At 38.4% G+C, this 20,941-nt stretch overlaps 1 protein-coding gene across 2 annotated transcripts in view; it reads left to right on the forward strand.

The window, feature by feature from the left end:
• Positions 1-1,409: 1,409 nt before the first annotated feature.
• pgm5 (phosphoglucomutase 5) overlaps positions 1,410-20,941 on the forward strand; it is a 37,256-nt gene continuing 17,724 nt past the window's right edge. The window contains exons 1-7 of one of the 2 annotated variants that reach the window (XM_047382519.1): positions 1,410-1,567; positions 1,710-1,971; positions 7,595-7,757; positions 8,023-8,169; positions 8,332-8,457; positions 8,532-8,722; positions 12,057-12,211. In XM_047382519.1, the coding sequence (XP_047238475.1) occupies positions 1,714-1,971; positions 7,595-7,757; positions 8,023-8,169; positions 8,332-8,457; positions 8,532-8,722; positions 12,057-12,211 (1,040 nt within the window). In that variant the 5' untranslated portion in view covers positions 1,410-1,567; positions 1,710-1,713. Of the gene's footprint in view, positions 1,972-7,594; positions 7,758-8,022; positions 8,170-8,331; positions 8,458-8,531; positions 8,723-12,056; positions 12,212-20,941 lie in introns of both variants that reach the window. The other variant, XM_047382518.1, reaches the window with a different exon arrangement.

Consider the following 20,941-nt stretch of genomic DNA (forward strand, 5'->3'; position numbering starts at 1 on the left):
CGCCTTGTTTCTTGGAAGCTCCCTGTCTTGCATTAACCTGCTTCTGAGTTGCATTATTCGGGAAAAATGTCCATCAGACCAGGTGAAAATAGGCTTTTCCATAATCCCTTAACTGGCAAAAGCTGCTTGTCAGGCATAGAGTTTATTCAAATCAACAAATCACCTTGAAACTGACCTGTTTGTGTGGATCCTGGTGGTCTATTATTCTTGCCATCTGTCAGTCATTCCCAGCCCATTTGACATCAGTAACCCAAATGTCCAATTGCTAAGATATATACTTTTTTCAACTTTATAATGTGAAATCTTGCATTTTGATGGATTTCTATTCTGAACTTTTTTATTTTTTTATTATAACTCTATAGTTGTAAAAAAGGAAATGCATGTTTAAGCAATTTATTTGTATCTGTTAGCTGGTAAAATTACATCATTTCTGCAAATAAATATTGACAAGCTTAAATCTAGCAAAATGAAACATGCAAATTGTTACAGACAGAAGTGGTTCTTGGATGAATGTTGCTCTGAGAAAGCCCCTTCCTTTACATTCCAACACCACCCAATGACCCACTCCAATGGAGTCCATTACAACAATAAATGTATAAATGGCTCCATACAACCACAACTATGTTTTAAAGCATTGAATCAGTGGAGAATAAGTCCAGGTTTGATTATATTTGTTGTGATGTAATGTGGTGCTAATTCCAAAAAGCTTTAAAAATGCCATTTTTGTCTTTTGACAAATGTAAAAAAGGGTTAGTAAATTTCAATTTTATCATTAGTCTGTGTTGAGTGTTAAATATTCCAAATGAGATATGACAAGTATACATGTTTAAAATGAGTCTCAATTCCCTTTATATAGAAAGAAACCCATATAGCACGAAAATTACATACCAACTTCATTAGCCACCTGTGGTCTACTGTAGTATTTTCCTATTGGTGCCCATTCTCATTGCCTGGGCATGTTCTCATCTCCACGATTGCCGCACAATGGTAACCCAATGCTCCCTAAAGGATGCGTTAAATGCAGAGGATAATTTCTCCGTTGTGAGATCAATAAAGCCTAAATCATTAATATTTTTATTATTATGTAAATAAGCAACAGAAGACTCCTTTTTGTGTAAACAACGGACAACTTTTCAGTTTCTTGCTCCATGACGCTCAGGCAGTTCTGCCCTGGGTGGAGAGCCTTATCGCCCATTTAAAAAAGTGCGACTGTTTTATTGTTCAAAGTCTAACCGCTTGTTTTATCAGTGTATTTTCACACCGGGCTCTGAGGACAGTACAGACAGGCAGTGTCCGGTTGCACTCCGGCCCCAGTACAATTCCTTTACTCCCTTCAGTCAGATGTTTATTTTTGGCCTGAGGCTCAGCTGATTATAACACTGAAAGCTCAGTCCCTCCCTGATTTTTCCTCCCCTCTTGTCGTCTGTTGTTCATTCTTATTAGGAAGAGAAGGAGCTGTCTAACAGCTGAGCGGAGGGTTGCTGTTGGGCTCAGTCAGGATAGAGGGATGCTCTCTTGGCTTAAGTTGCCAAGGTGAAAATAAACTTTTTCCGTCTCCTCCCCAGCTGTAAGAAGCCGTTTACTCCGCAAGTTTTGTTTTCCACCTTTTATTTTCACCCCGTAGTCGATTTCTCCCTGCTGCCAGCTCTAGAGCCTCTAACATTTGTGATTGTTCCTCCGCCGCTGGGTCCCGATCGACCACAAAAAAGGAGGATGGAGACGAGTCCCATCCCGGTGGTGACGGTCCAAACTGCACCCTTTGAGGACCAGCGGCCCGGTACCAACGGGCTGCGGAGGAAGACTTCTGTGTTCGAGGGGAAGAAAAACTATCTGCAGAACTACATCCAGAGCCTCCTGTCCTCCATCGACCTGCGGGACCGACAGGGCTGCACCATGGTGGTGGGCAGCGACGGTCGCTACTTCAGCCGCGCTGCCATTGAGGTGATTGTGCAGATGGCAGCTGCCAACGGGGTAAGGAGGGCATTATGCATTATTGAAGTGTGCAGCACTTGTATATCATATTCTAAAATTTAAATCACGTCCCACATACTGAATTACTCTATTTATTTAAAAGACAGCAGTGCAGAATTAATAGTTTTCTAGCTTATATCCATTAACTGAATAAAGCCAGGAAACTTTAAAGAAACGTTCACAGCTACACAGCTACAACCCACAAAATGCTTTGAAACCTACAAATTTAGCAGAAGACATAAAGTGGATTAAAAAAAGTTGTGATGTTTATGGCCTGCTGAGTGTGTTTATCTTTAGGCTGGAAACATAAATTTATAAACCACCTTTTAGCACATGTCCCACATTGTCTCACAGTTGGTTAATTGGCATTTGGTTGCCCTATTTATAATAAACCCTGGCTTAATTGAGCAACAAGTGACAAGAACATATTTTTATATTTTGTCACGTTAAAATAAAAAAATTCAGCTGGATTTATGTGCCAGAGCAGCAAAAAGTAGTGCATAGTTAGAAAGCGGAAGGAAAATAATTCCTCACCTCCACCAAAAAAAAAAAAAAAAGAAATCCAGTACAAGCAATTGCCTTCAAAAGTCAGCTTAATTGTCAAACAGAGTCCCCCTGTATGTAATATACTGTTAGTATAAATGCAGCATTCTGTGAAGGCATAGAGGTTTGTTCTAAAAAAAAACCAATGAGAGCAAACAGCATCAGATCCATTGTAACTCTGGAGGAGTTGCAGAGATGGAATAGTTCAGGTGGGATTGGGACAATAAGTTGACTGAACAAATATTTGCTGGACATTCCCTAAATCTGTCCTTTATTTAAGAGTGGTAATAATAGAGCCATAAGAAATCCTAATTAGATTTTGCCCCAAGCTGTGTAAAGGAGACAGCAAACATGTGGAAGAAGGTCCTCTGGTCAGATTAAAGTAAAATTGGCCTACAGGTCCTTCTCAAAATATTAGCATATTGTGATAAAGTTCATTATTTTCCATAATGTCATGATGAAAATTTAACATTCATCTATTTTAGATTCATTGCACACTAACTGAAATATTTCAGGTCTTTTATTGTCTTAATACGGATGATTTTGGCATACAGCTCATGAAAACCCAAAATTCCTATCTCACAAAATTAGCATATCATTAAAAGGGTCTCTAAACGAGCTATGAACCTAATCATCTGAATCAACGAGTTAACTCTAAACACCTGCAAAAGATTCCTGAGGCCTTTAAAACTCCCAGCCTGGTTCATCACTCAAAACCTCAATCATGGGTAAGACTGCCGACCTGACTGCTGTCCAGAAGGCCACTATTGACACCCTCAAGCAAGAGGGTAAGACACAGAAAGACATTTCTGAACGAATAGGCTGTTCCCAGAGTGCTGTATCAAGGCACCTCAGTGGGAAGTCTGTGGGAAGGAAAAAGTGTGGCAGAAAACGCTGCACAACGAGAAGAGGTGACCGGACCCTGAGGAAGATTGTGGAGAAGGGCCGATTCCAGACCTTGGGGGACCTGCGGAAGCAGTGGACTGAGTCTGGAGTAGAAACATCCAGAGCCACCGTGCACAGGTGTGTGCAGGAAATGGGCTACAGGTGCCGCATTCCCCAGGTCAAGCCACTTTTGAACCAGAAACAGCGGCAGAAGCGCCTGACCTGGTCTACAGAGAAGCAGCACTGGACTGTTGCTCAGTGGTCCAAAGTACGTTTTTCGGATGAAAGCAAATTCTGCATGTCATTCGGAAATCAAGGTGCCAGAGTCTGGAGGAAGACTGGGGAGAAGGAAATGCCAAAATGCCAGAAGTCCAGTGTCAAGTACCCACAGTCAGTGATGGTCTGGGGTGCCGTGTCAACTGCTGGTGTTGGTCCACTGTGTTTTATCAAGGGCAGGGTCAATGCAGCTAGCTATCAGGAGATTTTGGAGCACTTCATGCTTCCATCTGCTGAAAAGCTTTATGGAGATGAAGATTTTATTTTTCAGCACGACCTGGCACCTGCTCACAGTGCCAAAACCACTGGTAAATGGTTTACTGACCATGGTATCACTGTGCTCAATTGGCCTGCCAACTCTCCTGACCTGAACCCCATAGAAAATCTGTGGGATATTGTGAAGAGAACGTTGAGAGACTCAAGACCCAACATTCTGGATGAGCTAAAGACCGCTATCGAAGCATCCTGGGCCTCCATAAGACCTCAGCAGTGCCACAGGCTGATTGCCTCCATGCCACGCTGCATTGAAGCAGTCATTTCTGCCAAAGGATTCCCGACCAAGTATTGAGTGCATAACTGTACATGATTATTTGAAGGTTGATGTTTTTTGTATTAAAAACACTTTTCTTTTATTGGTCGGATGAAATATGCTAATTTTGTGAGATAGGAATTTTGGGTTTTCATGAGCTGTATGCCAAAATCATCCGTATTAAGACAATAAAAGACCTGAAATATTTCAGTTAGTGTGCAATGAATCTAAAATATATGAATGTTAAATTTTCATCATGACATTATGGAAAATAATTAACTTTATCACAATATGCTAATATTTTGAGAAGGACCTGTACATGCAAAGCATCATGTAGAAACCTGGTGCTTTTCCTCATCAGGAACAGGAAACCTGGTGCTAGTTAACATGAGGATGGATGGAGCTAAATCCAACAAGAAAGTGTGTTAGAGGCTGCAAAGACTCGATGGTTCACATTCACTAACTGATCTTGAGATAATTTGTAAAGAAGGGCAGAAATCTGAGTGTCTAGATGTGCAATGCTGGCTGAGACACCCTAAAACACTAGCAAGTCAGCTGCAGCTGTAGCTGCACCAACATGTGCTCCTATAAATTTGTGTGTGTCTCTCTTTTAAGATGTTTATGTGGAAAAAAATAAAATAAGACTGTACATAATTTCCTGTCCTCTCCAGAATTATGCTCTACCTTATGTTGGTCTGTTACATTATATCTAAATAAAATATATTGAAGATTTTGGTTGTAATGTAAAAATTTGTGAAAAACTTCATGGGGTATCAATACTTTTTCAAAGGCACTTTACTTTGCAGCAATAATCTAATAACCGTTTAAATCAAAAAAAGAATGATTGCGTTTGGCTTGGAAGTTACGAATTCATGTCTGCAGTTATACAAGAAGAAGAAACTTGCAGTGTAAAAATGTTAGCTGTTGATAGATGAAATCTGCAGGAAGAGAAAGAAAACACAGAGAACCCCCCCCCCCCTTAATGCTCCTTTAAAAACTGCTGTGCTGTGAGAACTTTGCTTTTACTTTGGACCGTTTCCAAATGGAAAAAAGAGCTAAAGGGAATATAATTTGTTGTCGAGTTTGGTTCTTATTTTTCTGCTGGCCCCAGCCAAATGTCTCCTGATGTCAACCTTATCAGCAGTTCCATCCATCCTGCTCCTTTTTCCTGCCTACGTTAGGCCAGACCACCACTGTGCCCCACCATCACTTCTCCACAGCTGAACTGTACACACTGGGGGATCCCTCTGTCAGAGTGGCAAAGATCCAATTGTAACGCATCAATGCTTAGCACACAAACCCAGGCCTTCCACCACTTTACACTTTACACTGGTAGCTGAGTTTACACCAATTTAGATTGTCACTACCCCAAACTGTCGTTTATAAAAACAAACAGCATTTTTTATCTTAGGAGGATAAATTCCTTTCTGTTGAAGACACTCTTATTTAGAGCGGTTGATGTGCAGGGGAAGTGTGGGATGCTGGTATTAGCACTTTATAAGTAGCATACAAAGTATAAATAGGGAACATAGCTCTGATATCTGTGCACACACTTGAGGGGGAGATCATTTGCTTTATAAAGCTGGCTGTAAATTAGTCTCCTGCAAACTAATACAACTGTGGGAGTTCAGTTTCTCTTCAACCTTTTCTGGTCAAAACAGACAGAATATATATAGATTTATAAATAAAATAAAAATATCTATATATATATATCTATATATATAGATATATATACAATACTGTGCAAAAGTTTTAGGCAGGTGCGAAAAAATGCTGTGAACAAAGAATGCTGTCAGAAATAAATGATGATTGTTTAATTTTATCAATTTAAAAAATGCTAAGTGAGTGAACCCAAACAGCCAATGTCATTAAGAACTATCTTCAGTGTAAAGAAGAACAAGACTTAATGGAAGTAATGGTATGGCCCCAACAGTGCCCTGATCTCAACATTATCGAGAGTGTCTGGGATTACATGAAGAGACAGAAGGATGTGAGAAAGCCTCCATCCACAGAAGATCTGTGGTTAGTTCTCCAAGATATTTGGAACAACCTACCAGCCGAGTTCCTTCAAAAACTGAGTGCAAGTGTAGCTAGAAGAATTAATGCTGTTTTGAAGGCAAAGGGTGGTCGCACCAAATATTGATTTGATTTAGATTTCTCTTTTGTTCACTCACTGCATTTTGTTGATTGATGGAAATAAATGATTAATACTTCCATTTTTAAAGCATTCTTTACAGCAGTTTTTCACACCTTCCTAAAACTTTTGCACAGTACTGTATAAATATATAAATTATAGAGTGCCTTCTAATAGAATTCTTATACATAAGTTAAACTTTTTTGCCATTTGCCATGTTGCAACCACAGAATTACTGTATTTAATTGGGATTTATATGATAGACCAACACAAAATACCCTATAGTTGAGAAGTGGAGGCAAAAAACGATTTATGAATCCAGCAGTTTTGTGAAGACCTTAGAGGTTTGTCGGAGAGGATCAGTGAATAAACTGTATCATCAGCAGCGTAAAGTTTTGGAGAAGTTTAAAGCGGGGTTAGGTTATAAAACAATATGCCAGGGTTGGAATATTTTACAGATTTGTGTTTGATCTATCACCTGTAAATGGAAAGAGCATGCTGCAATGCAAACCTGCCGAGGCATCAGCAGCAACTGACAGGCAGGTCGAGCACAGCATGAACTAGAAAAGCAATTCAGAGATCCATGGTAGCTCTGAAGGAGCTGAAGAGATCCACAGCTCAGGTGATGACAGGACAAAGGTTGGTTGTACACTCTTAAAATTATGGAACAGCAGCAAGAAGAAAGCCTTTGTTGAAAAAACGCTGGTTATAGTTTGTTACAAGCCAGGAAGAGGACACAAACATGAGGCAAAGTGCTCTGGTCAGATGAGATCAAAAATAAAATTTCTGGCCTACATGCAAAACCAAATGTTTGCTAAAAACTAAACACTGCCCCACCACCGTGGATACACCATCCTACTATGATACATAGTGGTGGAAACATTATAATGTGTGGTGGCTTCTCTTAATGAGGAACAGGGATATTGGTCAGAGTTTAGGAGAAGATGGATGGAAAAATCCTGGAAATAAAATTGTTAGAGGCTGCGAATTACTTGAGACCGGAGCATAGGTGTACTTCTCAGCAGGACAACGACCCTAAACATACAGCCAGAACTGCAATGGAAGGGTTCAGGTCAGACCATTTACATTTCAAATTCAAAGTCCAGACTTACCTACCAATCTAGAATCAGTGACAAGAATTTAAATGTAATGTTCACAGACACTATCAAGTCTGATCGAGCTTAAGAATACTTTTTCAAGGCACTGTATAACTATAAAATTCAGATTTTTCTGTCTCTAACATTTGTTCCATGCAGATTGGTCGTCTGGTGATTGGTCTCAATGGCCTTCTTTCCACTCCCGCTGTGTCCTGCATCATCAGGAAGATCAAGGCTATTGGTGGGATTATCCTCACAGCGAGCCACAACCCCGGAGGCCCCGGTGGAGACTTTGGAATCAAGTTCAATGTGGCTAATGGAGGTGAGGGCTGTGCATGAATTGTTGTTATCTCATCACCCTTTTAAAAAAAATCAGAAATAGTTAAAATTGTTGCATTTTGGGTGTTAACTTTCTGAATTTCTGAAATTGCCCTGCGATGGATTGGCGACCTGTCCAGGGTGTACCCCGCCTCTCACTCGTAGACTGCTGGAGATATGCACCAGCTTCCCCGCGACCCACTATGGAATAAGCAGTATAGAAGATGTATGAATGAATGAACTTTCTGAATGTCTTCTTTGCCTGAAAGGCCCATCTACTGATACGGTGATGGAGAGGATCTCCCAGGTCAGCCGGACTCTTGAGGAGTATGCCATCTGCCCTGATCTGCGCATTGATCTTTCTAGGCTGGGAAGACAAGACTTTGACCTTGAGAACAAGTTCAAACCTTTTAGAGGTACAAAACTCATGCATGATGGGCAAAAACCTTTCTGAAAAGCAGAATTGTTCAATTATATATCGGAACATGATGTAAATGATTCTATTACATTTTTTAGATAAACCTGAATTAATTTTGCACACTATGGACATTCCTGCATAGTTTCCTCTGTCTTTACAGTGGAGATTGTAGACTCAGTCGAAGTCTACCTACAACTGCTGCGAAACATCTTTGACTTCTCTGCCATTAAAGGTCTCCTCACAGGACCAGATCAGCTGAAGATACACATAGATGCAATGAATGGAGGTGAGTTAGGCATCTATTGTAATAAACTCTGTCAATCAAGATAATTTCACTACTTACATTTTTGCTTGACATAGTGATGGGCCCCTATGTAAGAAGGATCCTGTGTGATGAGTTGGGGGCTCCGGTAAACTCTGCCGTCAACTGCGTCCCTCTGGAGGACTTTGGTGGTCGACCACCGGAGCCCAACCTGACCTACGCCACCTCTCTGGTGGACGCCATGAAAGGGGGCGAGTTTGGCTTTGGAGCTGCATTTGATGCAGATGGGGTAAGGCCTCTAAATCAACACCACAACTTGTAATTTTGTAAATCAAGTACAGGCCTGATTGTATACTTACTGGAGATGGTTTTGAGGGGTAGAACTCAAAAGATGAAATTTCATTTAAACAGCTAAAGTTGCAGTATCTTTTATGAACTTCTATGCATGAACTAATCAGGTTAACTTCTTACAATTTTACAATTAATATAATTTATCTTGTTAAATGTGAGTGTTCTTCATACAGCATCAGACAGAAATGATAAACACAACCAGTTCAAAACAACTGGCAACACTCTGCATCCCTTTCAAAATATTCTGAAAGGCCAGTTATGAATGATTTTGAAGACCTTTATGTGCTAATCTTCAATGAAGGGATTTTTTTTTTATTCCTGTGTCCCTGCAGTGACTTGCATAAACTTATTTTGCACAAAGAATCCAGATATACACAGTGCTGGTGAGAAAATTACATGATTTTATCACTGGGATGAATCTCAACTAACAGAGGATCTTAATGGTTGTTTGAGCCCTTCTTTTATTCACAGTGAAATAATGATACACCAAACAATTTCAAGAATTTTTAAAAACAGAAATTGTATTTGAATTTATTGTATTGTATTTATTTTCTGTAATTCTGTAAAGAGTGAAAATTATTCTTGGAAGCTGAAATATGTGCATACACGCCCACTAATAATTGGATTAATGTTCTTTAGCAAGTTGCACAAAAACCACATGCTTTGCCCTGATTAAATACTGATATTTCACAATTGCTATTGGCAGAATTGGTGGGTCTCATTTAAGTTGGTTCGTTAAGCATAATTCATCAGTTATCCATTGTGTTCCAGAAGGTTAATGTTAGCCTAATTAGCCCATACCACCGCCAGATTTAATGTGTCTTTGGGGTCACTGTCCTGTTGGAACACCGGGTTGTGTCCCAGTGTCAACCCCAGAGGAATGAATATTGCTCAGAATGGCCAGGAACATTCCAGGAACCACAAAGGCACAAGATTATCGTAAACTGCAAACTGCTAGAACACAAGTGGCAGTGTCCAAAGTGAAGTGAGTTTAACAACAGGCAGGAATAAAACGGTGCCAACCAAGCAAGTAGCACCTGTTCCAAAATTGACACCTTCAAACTCGACTGAAATTTGTAGCTGCCTACATGGACAATCAAATGGCTCCTGGAGAGTTTTATGGTCAGAGGAATAAAAATTAGGGTATTTGGCCACAAAGACAAGAAGAGTAGTTGGATAAGTTAATGTGTGAACTTCAAAACTAAGAAAACTGTACAACAATCAAGCATGGTAGTGGAAGTATCATACTATGATATCTTTTTGGCACAAAGTTGATGGAATAATTAATATGGAGGACATCCTCCAGAATTTAAGGTCCTTCCACAGCTAGCCAGTTGACACTTTGACACAGTTAGGTCTTCCAAAAAGACCATGATCCCAGTGACTGGAAACTAGCTTCATCATTTCTGATAAAAAATAAGGATCAAATATCCAGCCAGAAATATACCAAAAGCTTGCTGGTGGCTACAATAAGCTTAGTAAGTGTTATAAGTGTTATTTAGGGTATATGTGCATAACAGACTCTATATTTGGGATAAGACAAGAGATAACATTCATTCTTATGATGAGTGGATAAAACAATCTCACCTGCATTGCATAGGAAGAACTTGTCGTAGGTCAGAGATTTTGTGTATCCATTATTTACCTTCAGGTGGAAAACCCACCGGTCATTCGGTGAGAGGCTTAGTCCACGCTGAACAAGTCTCTAGACCATCACACAGGGCAGCTCAAAGACACCTAGGGCAAACAATCATCAGCAGTCTGGAGTGACCAATTAACAAACATGTTTTTGGACAATAGTAGGATGGCAGTGCACTCAGAGATAATGCATGGAAGAACATGCAATGTCAATTCAGAAAGAGATTTGAACCCAGGACCTTCTTGCTGCAAGGCAGTAGTGCTAATAACAGTGCCACTATGCAGTCATTTAGGAAAGACATATATTCTACTTTTCTGCACAATACTAGATTTTTTGACCAATAAATTTTTTTTTATGACTCAAGATAATTTTTAAATGTTGTTCTTCTAGCTAAAGAAAAATCACTAAATATGAGAATATAAACTAGTAAGTAACATTACTTACAGCAAGGCTCTCGCCACTTTTTGAAAGTATTTGTTCTTTGACCTTTGTAATATTTATTCTTAGCACACATTACATTATTGTTTCTGGGTCAGAATACATCTACTGCGTCGTTTCATTTTATTTCTTCCCATACATATTTATAATGTGTTCTGGATTTTTTGCACTCAATGTATGTGACACACATAGGTTTTGTTTCTATTGGGTTTTCAACAAAGCAGCAAGGCATAAAGAGCATGTACTGAAAATATACTATAGCAGTTTAACTTACCTGTTTACCAATAATCTTTTTGTTTCTACATAATAAAAAATTTTCTTGGGTTTGTAAAGCAAAGTGTTAGATAGTGTTTTGCTGAATGTGTGTGTTTCTGTTTCTGTGTGTGTGTGTGTGTGTGTCGGTGTGGTAGGGACTGTTATCTTTGCCACACAGGGATCAATTATTTATGTTTTCTAAGTAAATAGACAACACAGTTTTTATTTTTATGAAAAATAATGTGGCATTTATTATTTTTTCGGCACTTACTTGCTAATGTTAAAGGCACTTGATTATTTTGGGTCAGAAAGAGACATGAACTCTTCCACCCTCACTTCACTTGTAAAACGGATATTAATTAAGATTCTTTTTTTTTTTACTTGTTAATAAAAGCATGGAAACCAATGAGGGCAAATAATGGTGTGTCAATAATAATAGGAAAATATGTTCAGTTTATCACATCATAATGAGATTTCTATCACATCTGCTCTGTTTGTCCCTCAAGGATCTGTTTCTCCATTTATCTCATTATTAATCTGACTGGGGGAATGCTTCTTTATTAGGCTTCCCTGTTTTATTGAACCGTAACTGTTAGCTCCCCTAACGCTCCCAATGTTGAGGATTGTGCAGTTGTTGTAGCTCATTTCTAGCTTATAGTAGTCCATGCCTCATTATCCAAGAGTGAATGGTATAAATAAATAGAGGGAATATTTTCAGTTTCAGTTATTGGTGAGTTAATATTTATGGCAGTCAGATGGCTTGCCCAGGTCATACCTAAAACACACTTCAGATGGAGCAAGCTTCATAGTCCAGAGGTAGTTTCTGAGCAACAAAAGCTGTTTGTTAGTGTTTCATTATTTGTGCATTGAGTTTTGATTGGGTTTGTTTAAAAGAGGCTAAATGTGACTCCTAATTCCATGCATGGTGTGTCTGAACCAGGACCGGTACATGATCCTTGGCGAAAACGGCTTCTTTGTGAATCCTTCGGACTCGATTGCTATCATAGCTGCAAACCTCTCCACCATCCCTTACTTCAGACAACATGGCGCCAGAGGCTTTGCTAGGAGTATGGCCACCAGTGCAGCCCTTGACAGGTACAGCACACACACAAACTCACACTCACTAAAGAGTCATGTTTGAGAATCCAGGGCCTTTTTAGACTAACCCCTCAGGAGTTATCTATGTATGAAGAGGCAGTACTACCCATGTTAAGATGACATAAAAGTCCTTCTCTTCCACACTCTTGATTTTACTTCTCTCCAAAAATACTGCCTGTTTTGTAAAATAAGAACTGACCAGAGTGCTGAGTGAAAGCATGCAATTGAAGCTAAAGTAATCCCCATTAACGTTGTTTCAACAGGATAAATCCCAGCGGGGCACTCCACTAAGGCCTGAAATGAACGCTGCCTGTAGGAAACAGGTTATTATATAGTTAACTAATCAAAAGGGACACAAATCATACAGTCACGTCTAACTATATATTCACAAAACGGTGTTCCTAACAAGATCAAAATCACTCTTACTATTTGAAAGCTATACAGAAACCTTTGTGCATATATTTTGAAATTGTCTCTACTCTTAATGTGAAATTTTAACATGAACTTTAGACCATTTCCTGCTTTATAGCAAGGATGCATGGTCCTTTCCCTGTCACAAATCTGAAATTAGCCACAACAAAGTCAGATTTGAATATATGTTTGTCTTTGGTGCATCCTAATATTTATTACAAATCTATAATGTTGTGCATTTATTTCAAACTTCACCTTCAATAGCTTCAAAACATGTTTTTAAGAAATCTTCTACGAATCCTTTCTTTTTTAAGAATTGAAAAAAATAGTAAAGAAAAAGTAGAGAACAACTGATATTACCCATATGTACAAGTCTAAACTTTTGTCTAATAGTGATTAAAATCCTTCTTGTTCCATGTTGTGTTCATTGTTTGACTCAAATGTCCCAGAGATGAAACAGAATACTGTGTGGATATTATTGCAGTTATCTTGTCTGCATGTGCAGAACGTGCACATTGGAATAAAAACCATTTCTTGTTTGCCTGTTTTCTCATCATTGCAATGATTATAAAATGTATTTAACTGCCTGCAAGTTCTTGTGCACTTTAAAAGAAACTGTCCGACAGAAAAATTGTCGTTCCTTCTACAGTTTTTCCTCACCACACTTGCAGAAAACATGTTGTTTCAAGCCACGCTCACTTTGCTCAGCTCTCAGCCGGACAGCTACCTCTCATGTTCCTAATCTAACACTTGGGCAAAAGTTTGCATGTCTCTGACAAACTCCAGGAAGTGTTGAAATGCCTGGTGGTGGGGTGTGTACGTGCTGGAGTCAGCCCAAGTGTAAGCCTTTTTAGGAGAGTGTCTGTGGGAGTTTGGGCTGAGGACTCCCCCCTGCTCTGTGTTTCTGCATAATCAACCTCATGTTTGTATAAATGCAACAGTGTGTATTCTGTGTGTAGTCATCTGTATTTTGAAAAATTTACTGTTGTGATTAAGAAATGCAGGCAATTTATGAGATCAGCTGAAAAGATGATAGATGTTTTTACCTGTTATATTAATCCCCACTGGGTTGACTGAAAGTGTTTGTGCTGCTTGTGCTTGAGTTTCTTTGCCATTCTTATAACACACTAAGAAACAAATAAATGCAGTCATGGAGGAGAGGGCAGTGGCGTTTAGAAGGAAACATCTGCTTTTCCTAACTTCAAGGTTGGATGATGGGGAGATGGAAGAGGGTTGAGCCACTGACGTACACATTGCCTTCATAAAGAATGAATGTAACGACTGTTTACCACAGATTTAAAAAAAAGTGATGGCAGAGATTGCAAGACAATGCAATGATCGTCCCCTTTAACTTAGTCATTTAAGGACAAAAAGCAATGATTTAAGCTACATTTTTATCAGATTGCAAACATTTTACATGTAGTCGATACAAATAAACTACAAAGTAATAATTTCATAATTACGGCACAATAAAAAAAACTCTTGTGAGCGATTACATCCTTTTAATTTTCACCTAATAAATAAAAAAAGCTTTTTTCCATTGTGGTGTGCCAGCTTTGGGTCACTTTCTCCTCCACCTCTCAACTTACTGTTCCCGACACTTGGTGCCTCGCCTCACCCCTCCAGCCAATAGGGGCAGAGATTTAGTGCCCCTCACCCACATTGTGCAATACCAACTAATCTTTACATGGTGAACTTGTTTGATATCTATTTGTTAAACACAGTTTGTAAGGAATCTGTTGGAACAATTATAAGGTCTTTAATCTTGAGTTTTCTATAAATACTGGTCAGACCATTTTTGAACAGAAAATATTTGCAAATAAACATCAGCTAGGATTAGTTCTCAGAACCATATTTTACCCAAAGCGACTGTTGCTTAAAAATTACCACCTGCTTTTTCCAACCCTAATTCTCTGGCAGAATCTGCATTTTGCAAAACAGTTATGGCTTTGGAGAGCAAGGAGTTATTTGTTCTGACTGTGGTTTTTATTTATACATTAATACGAATGAGTATTCCCCTAAATGAATGCATGATGCTCCATCTAAATGTGGGCCAGCCTTGTTTCGGCAGAGATAGAACCTGTTTGCTTTTGAGAGCTAAAAGCTTTGTGTATGTTAGCCGTGTGTTTAATTTATTCACTGTGATGTAGAGTCAGGATTTTAAGCATTTAAGACACTCCAAAGACAGTTTCATAAGACTGTGTTTGTTTGTTTTTTTCCATTAATAACTATTAGGAGAAAATGCTGTAAAAAGCTATGAAGAGAAAGTGTGAAAGCCTGCCATCGGGTCTATGGGATGCAATATTTTGATAGGAAACAAAAACAGAGGGTTTGCAGGTTCAACTGCAACTGTGCAGGCACACATCTCCCCTTAAAAATATTAATATATGAAAGAAATGTTTGGAAAGTCCCAGAAAACTGCTTTTAGTTTACATCAGAAAGAAAATGTTAATGTGGCCTCCACAAAACACCATTTATAAAAGCCATGGACTCAGTTTTATCTTTTCCCATGCTGCCTTTTGTGTCAAGATATTCACTTCAAATAATGCAGTTTCTGTTGAGGAGCATGGTTCACATGAAGCTCAAAAAATGCTCAGGCTTTGACATTGCAAGCATTTAAGTCCAGACTGTGCTCTTCTTGCAGGTGGAGGTGGCGAGCAAAGCCAGGAAAGCTCATTGCTCAGTGCACTTCTCAGTATATTTGGTTATGCAAAAAGATGCACAAGAAGCAAAGAATTACCAGTAATAATGGTTGTATGTGTTCTCCAAAAGAACACCATAACCAATGTAAAACATGGTTAGGGCAGCATTTTCTTTAGACGGAAGTACCCTTTTGTTAAAGTAGATGAAATTATTAACAGTTTTTAAATAGATTCTTCAGCATTACTGAGTCCAAGCATCAATTCAAATCATCAAAACAATAACGTCAACAAAAGAATAAATTGTTTAGGAATGGCCTAGCAAAGAATCAAGAACTAAATCTGACACGCAGATCTGTGGGGTTACCTGGTGAGGGCGGTGGACGTAAAATGTCTTTACAATCTTAGAAATTTGAAGACCTTTTGCAAGATAGAGTGGGCAAATGCTGTAAAGCCAATATTTGGCATGCTGAAAGACTCCTTCAAAAAAGTATTAGTTTAAAGGTGTGCACAGCTTTTTAATTTTTTATATTTCCACTACAACGAATGTATTTGTTTTTTATTTATAAAGATTTATCATGGTCTTAATTTCTTCGTCACAGAAACTGGGAATTTTAAAAGAGGTGTGTGCACTTTTGGGATCCACTGTATAAAATAGCATGTACAACATTTATATCCTAACCTATCCTTTGCTATAATGGAAAAATGGGCATTATTTAATGCAAAGCCAGAAAGCCTACAATTTCAAAAGAACACACCAGAGGATTGAATCTGTAAATAGAAACCTTCTACTATTTCTGTTTGGCAAGTATTGTTTACTTGACAAAGAAAATGTGGTGTATTTGTCAAATACGCTTAAGATAGTATACAGGAGATGAAATCCCACCCTCACCAAATCTTTTCCTAGTATGTGTGTCATCCAGTTTAGGAGTTTTCCACTATGATTATTGCATTCGATCTGGCTTTAGCCTGCATGGATTTTACTTTTAACTGACTTTAAACATCTTTGTTTTTACAAAAATGCTTAAACTCATTCTGCCTTTAGTCACTGTTGTTGATTGTGTTGTTCTGCTGCTGGAACTGTGGGATAGGATAGAGAAGATTAAAGAGGAACAAGGGCTCCATTGCAGGGACTTTCAAGACAAGGCAAAACAAGTTTATTTCTGTAGCACATGTCAGCAACAAGACAATTCAAAGTGCATAAAACATACATAAAAAGTACATTTCAGTAGCATGATCAAGGAAAGTGAAAAAAAGTACAGAAAAGTTGGACTAAAGACTAAAATTAATGAATGCACATTATGCTTTTAGGCTTGTTATTAAAGAGGCAACTCTTTAGAACTGTTCTGACCCATTATGCGTCTCGATAATGGAGGAATATTCCTTTTAAAACTGGTCCACGTCTGGTCCATGATTCAGAGACTTCCTGGTGCATTGTACCTTTTTCCTAACTTCTTCTAGGAGAGCCCAGCTTAGCCACAGTCTGTTGGGGACGGGTCTTTCAAAGTGAACTGCTTCTCACTGTGGACAGTGAGCTCCTTTACCACTGTCTGTTCCAGGGTGGAACAGACAGAGTCATTATTAACCTTTATCCCCAGCAGAAACTCTTGCCAATATGTTTTAGTTAACAGTTTAAATATAAAAGTCAAAGGCAATTCTAAACAAATGGGGTTTAACCTTAATTTAAAAGAGCTCAATGATTAAACATTTTTGCAGTTTTCTGGAAGTTTGTTCCACATTAGTGGAGCATAAGAACTGAATGCTGCTTCTCCATGTTTGGTTCTGATTCTGGGGATGCAGAGTAGACATGAACCAGAAGACCTGAGTGGTCTGGAAGGCTGATACAACAACAACACATCTTTCTGTATTTTGGTGCTAAGCCATTCAGTGACTTAAAAACTAACAGAAGTCTATTTTTGAGATACAGGGAACCAGTGTAAGGACTTTAGAAACAGGGTGATGTTTTGGTGAGGACGCCGGCAGCAGTGCTCTGGATCAGCTGCAGCTGTCTGACAATTTTTCTTTAGGCAGACCTGTGAAGACACTGTTGCAGCAATCAGTTCAACTTAAGATAAATGCATGGATGTGTTTGTCAAGATCCATTAGTCCTTTTATCCTGGAAATGTTCTTCAGGTAATAGGAGGCCGACTTAATGAGTGTCACCCAGATTTCAGGCCTGATCAGTAGTTTTTTAGCTGTAGGAGCTGAACCTTTCTGCTGACTCTTGATTGCTCTTCCATTGGTCCAAAAATAATCACTTCAGTTTGAACATTGATGTTCTTTGCATCTAGCCAATACTTGAATAGGTTCATATTTACCTGGTGACATTGTTATGTAGAACTGTGTATCATCTGCGTAGTTATGGTAACTTATATTGTTGTTTGTTGTGATCTGAGCTAGGGGGAGCATATAGATATTGAATAGGAGGGGTCCCAGGATAAAACCTTGGGGAACCCCACATGTGATTTTTGTCAACGCTGTTGTAAAGTTACCAGTTGACACAAAGAAGTCCCTGTCCTTCAAGTAAGGCTAAAATGTAAGTGCTGTACCAGAAAGACCGACCCAGTTCTCCTGTCACTTTAATAATATACTGTGATCAACAGTGTTGAATTCTGCACTGAGGTCCAATAATACCAGCACTGTGGTTCTTCCACAGTCTGCATTTATGTGGATGTCATTGAACACAGTCTTGGCGCTTTGGTGAGCTTGGAAACCTGACTGGAAGACATCAAAGCAGCTCGTCATTGTTAGGAACGTATTTAACTGTTGAAACACAGCTTTCATAATCACTTTACTGATATAGTAAATGGGAGATTTGAGATCGGTTTGTAATTTTGCAAACAACTTGTCCAGAGTATTGTTTTTTAACAGTGGTTTGACAATTGCTACAGTCTTCTGAACCTCTCATCTCTGCCCTGAACTGTCGGTAGAGGTCCAACTTTTCTGTAGTTTTGGACTGAGAGATAAGAAGTTAGGGGAAAACAATCCAAGCAAACAGAGAGCAACGGGAGAAAGAGTTCAAGCAAGCACAGAGGTGGAAGTAGCAGGTCCCAGGTAATGGCGATTTCAGCCATTACCTGGGACATCTACAGGATTTGACAATTTTACCCAAGTAATTTTAATTTCCTTTGAGCCACATTTTTCCGGATAAAAAGGTCTCGGTCTGGGGGTAGGATTTTCAGATAACCCCGGCATTGTTGCGGGGAGGGATCATGTGCTGAGCAACGATGATCGGTGGACCCTTTTTTCAGTGTTCTGACTTCTGCTCACCTGCCATATTTAAGAGCTGCGAGTTGTTGTCTTCTAAGACGTTGTCTTCAGGTGATCGCTTGCCTTCGTTCCCATGTGGATTGCTAGGTTTCAATTACAATGTGGTGGACCACAAACAAAAAAGCCATTTGTGTGTTCTCCATCTTGTTTTGTGAACAAATTGTTGGATACAGGGTTGTTAGTCAGGCTTTGCTTGTTTGGACATTGATTTATTTTTATTAACACCACCCACTGGACTGGAGATGTAGTGCAGTTTTCTTCACAACTTCCTCATACATCATTACGTACGGCTGATTTAAACTAATTCTCCACTGCCTTTTAGAGCAGTTGAAACAGAGTGTGCACAAATTACTCCAGATTCCTTTTAGCTCCGTAAAAATATCCAAAGTATTTAAAACATTGCACTTTCAGTAGAAAAGGGACTATGGTCACTGTTGTGCATGCAGCAGCTCCCCTTTCAATGCAAAAAAAGAGCCCTACCTTCACTCATCATCCTCTGAAACTAAATACCCTATAGAAAGCCGAGAGGCCTGCAGTGATCTGTTTAGTTCCTGGTCTTCCTTTCTCATTTGATCTGTACATTTATCAGAGCCAAAGCGACCTGACTCTCACACTTTTTGTCCGTAATTTAGCGATCCTGCTTGAAAACTGATCCTACTGTGTTAAGACCAAAGGCTTATTTTGGCCAATGGATGTGCCATTTAAAGCACCAAATGCTTGTCAAATGGACCTGTTTGTTTTCTTTTAAGGAATGCCAGACTTTCTTTTCCAGTGCTAGCATCCCCGGAGGGGAATTAAGCTGGTTTACTCATATTTGGTAATCCATTCCCTATACTTGTAAACAACTTCACTGAACACTGTGGGGGTTTATTTATGGGCATACTTTTTATGCAGATGTTTTTACCGCCACTTAAAAACCGTGAAAACCACCCACATTCAGATATATTACACAGTGGGTTCCCATAGATTGATATGTCCACATATGTTCCTTTCACTGAAAAATCTGTTTTGTTACTTTAGATATATGCTTCAGGAAATCTCGATCTAATCATGTGTGTTTACATGGAGAGGTTTTCGCTGATGGCGTGAGGAGGTGTGGGCAACATCAAGTAGATGGGATGATAACATTGATTTAACTTTAGCCAACTGCAGCTTCTTAAGCTTCTTGTACAATGAAAGGAATAGCTAGAGCTGAATTTATTATCCGATTTCTGTTTTCTGGACTTTGAAGCTTTTGTCAATTCCTGTTTCTCTTTAGGAACTACAATACAAGTATATATAAGAAAAGCTTTCAAACTATTATTTTCCTTGCCTTCCTGTCATAAGCTGTCACGTATTATTTTTATTAGAGACAATGTCAACATCACACCTTGTGTGTCAGAGAGCATTTGCTGTGAAATAAGGTTTACTTAATATTTTAAAAGAAAGACAAAATTATTACAAAGTTGACAGTATAAATTGTCTTTAGCATCTTATTATGGTTAGGATGATTATCATAAAAAAAAACCAGCTGTTTCTGTGTGAATTCTAGAGAACATAGACCCTACTCTGATATTTCCAGAAGCTGTCAACATCTCCAAATCTTGTATGATCCATAAATGGTACAGATATAAAGCTCAAAATGAGAAAACAGAGCAACTTTGCTGTACTTTATTTAGCCTTCCTGTTTTCTGCTTGAAGTTTCGTTCTCTCTTGCAGAACAGATGTGTCGACATGTCATAGAAAAAAAAGTTTCTTTTTAAATATTTTCTTACATCCCTTTGCTTCCCCTGACTTCAGTTTTCAAGACCTCACTGTTGTTGAGAAATGAGAAAGTACAACTTTCTCAAACATTTTACACTTAAAAGGAAGCTTCGAGAAGCTTTGACGTAGGTCTGTAAATGTAAACAGATGAGTCAAATTTTTATTTTTTTTACTAATGATTCTGCAATTGCTTTTTTGAAGTGTTTAAAAAGGTGATACTTTAAATCAAAATATAAAAAAATACATCAAACAGTTAAATTGTGCACAATTTTTATTTATTGCGCAATTAGGAAATTGAATTGTGAAAGAAAAAAACAAACACTTCAATAATTATATATACTTTGAATATATAATGAATACTAATGGTATATAATAAGTTGCCTAAATTTTGTATTTTGCAACTTATTGAAACCTTAAACAGTTATAGGTAAATGTTTTTACTTTATATTTTCTACTTTATTTAAATTATCACACATATAATTATTTAATCAACAACTTATTTTCTGAGTTGTGGGAATTTTTACCTATTATTTATTTTTTTTCTTACAAAAGAAAATCCGAAAAATCCCAATTTTAGTTTGATTACATTTATTACGTTTATTTTTTTCTTCTTTTAAAAAAAAGACATTACTAAACAGTTTTTCTGATTCATACTGCAGATTTT

This window comes from Girardinichthys multiradiatus, chromosome 12, assembly GCF_021462225.1.
Source record: "Girardinichthys multiradiatus isolate DD_20200921_A chromosome 12, DD_fGirMul_XY1, whole genome shotgun sequence".
Taxonomy (NCBI): domain Eukaryota; kingdom Metazoa; phylum Chordata; class Actinopteri; order Cyprinodontiformes; family Goodeidae; genus Girardinichthys; species Girardinichthys multiradiatus.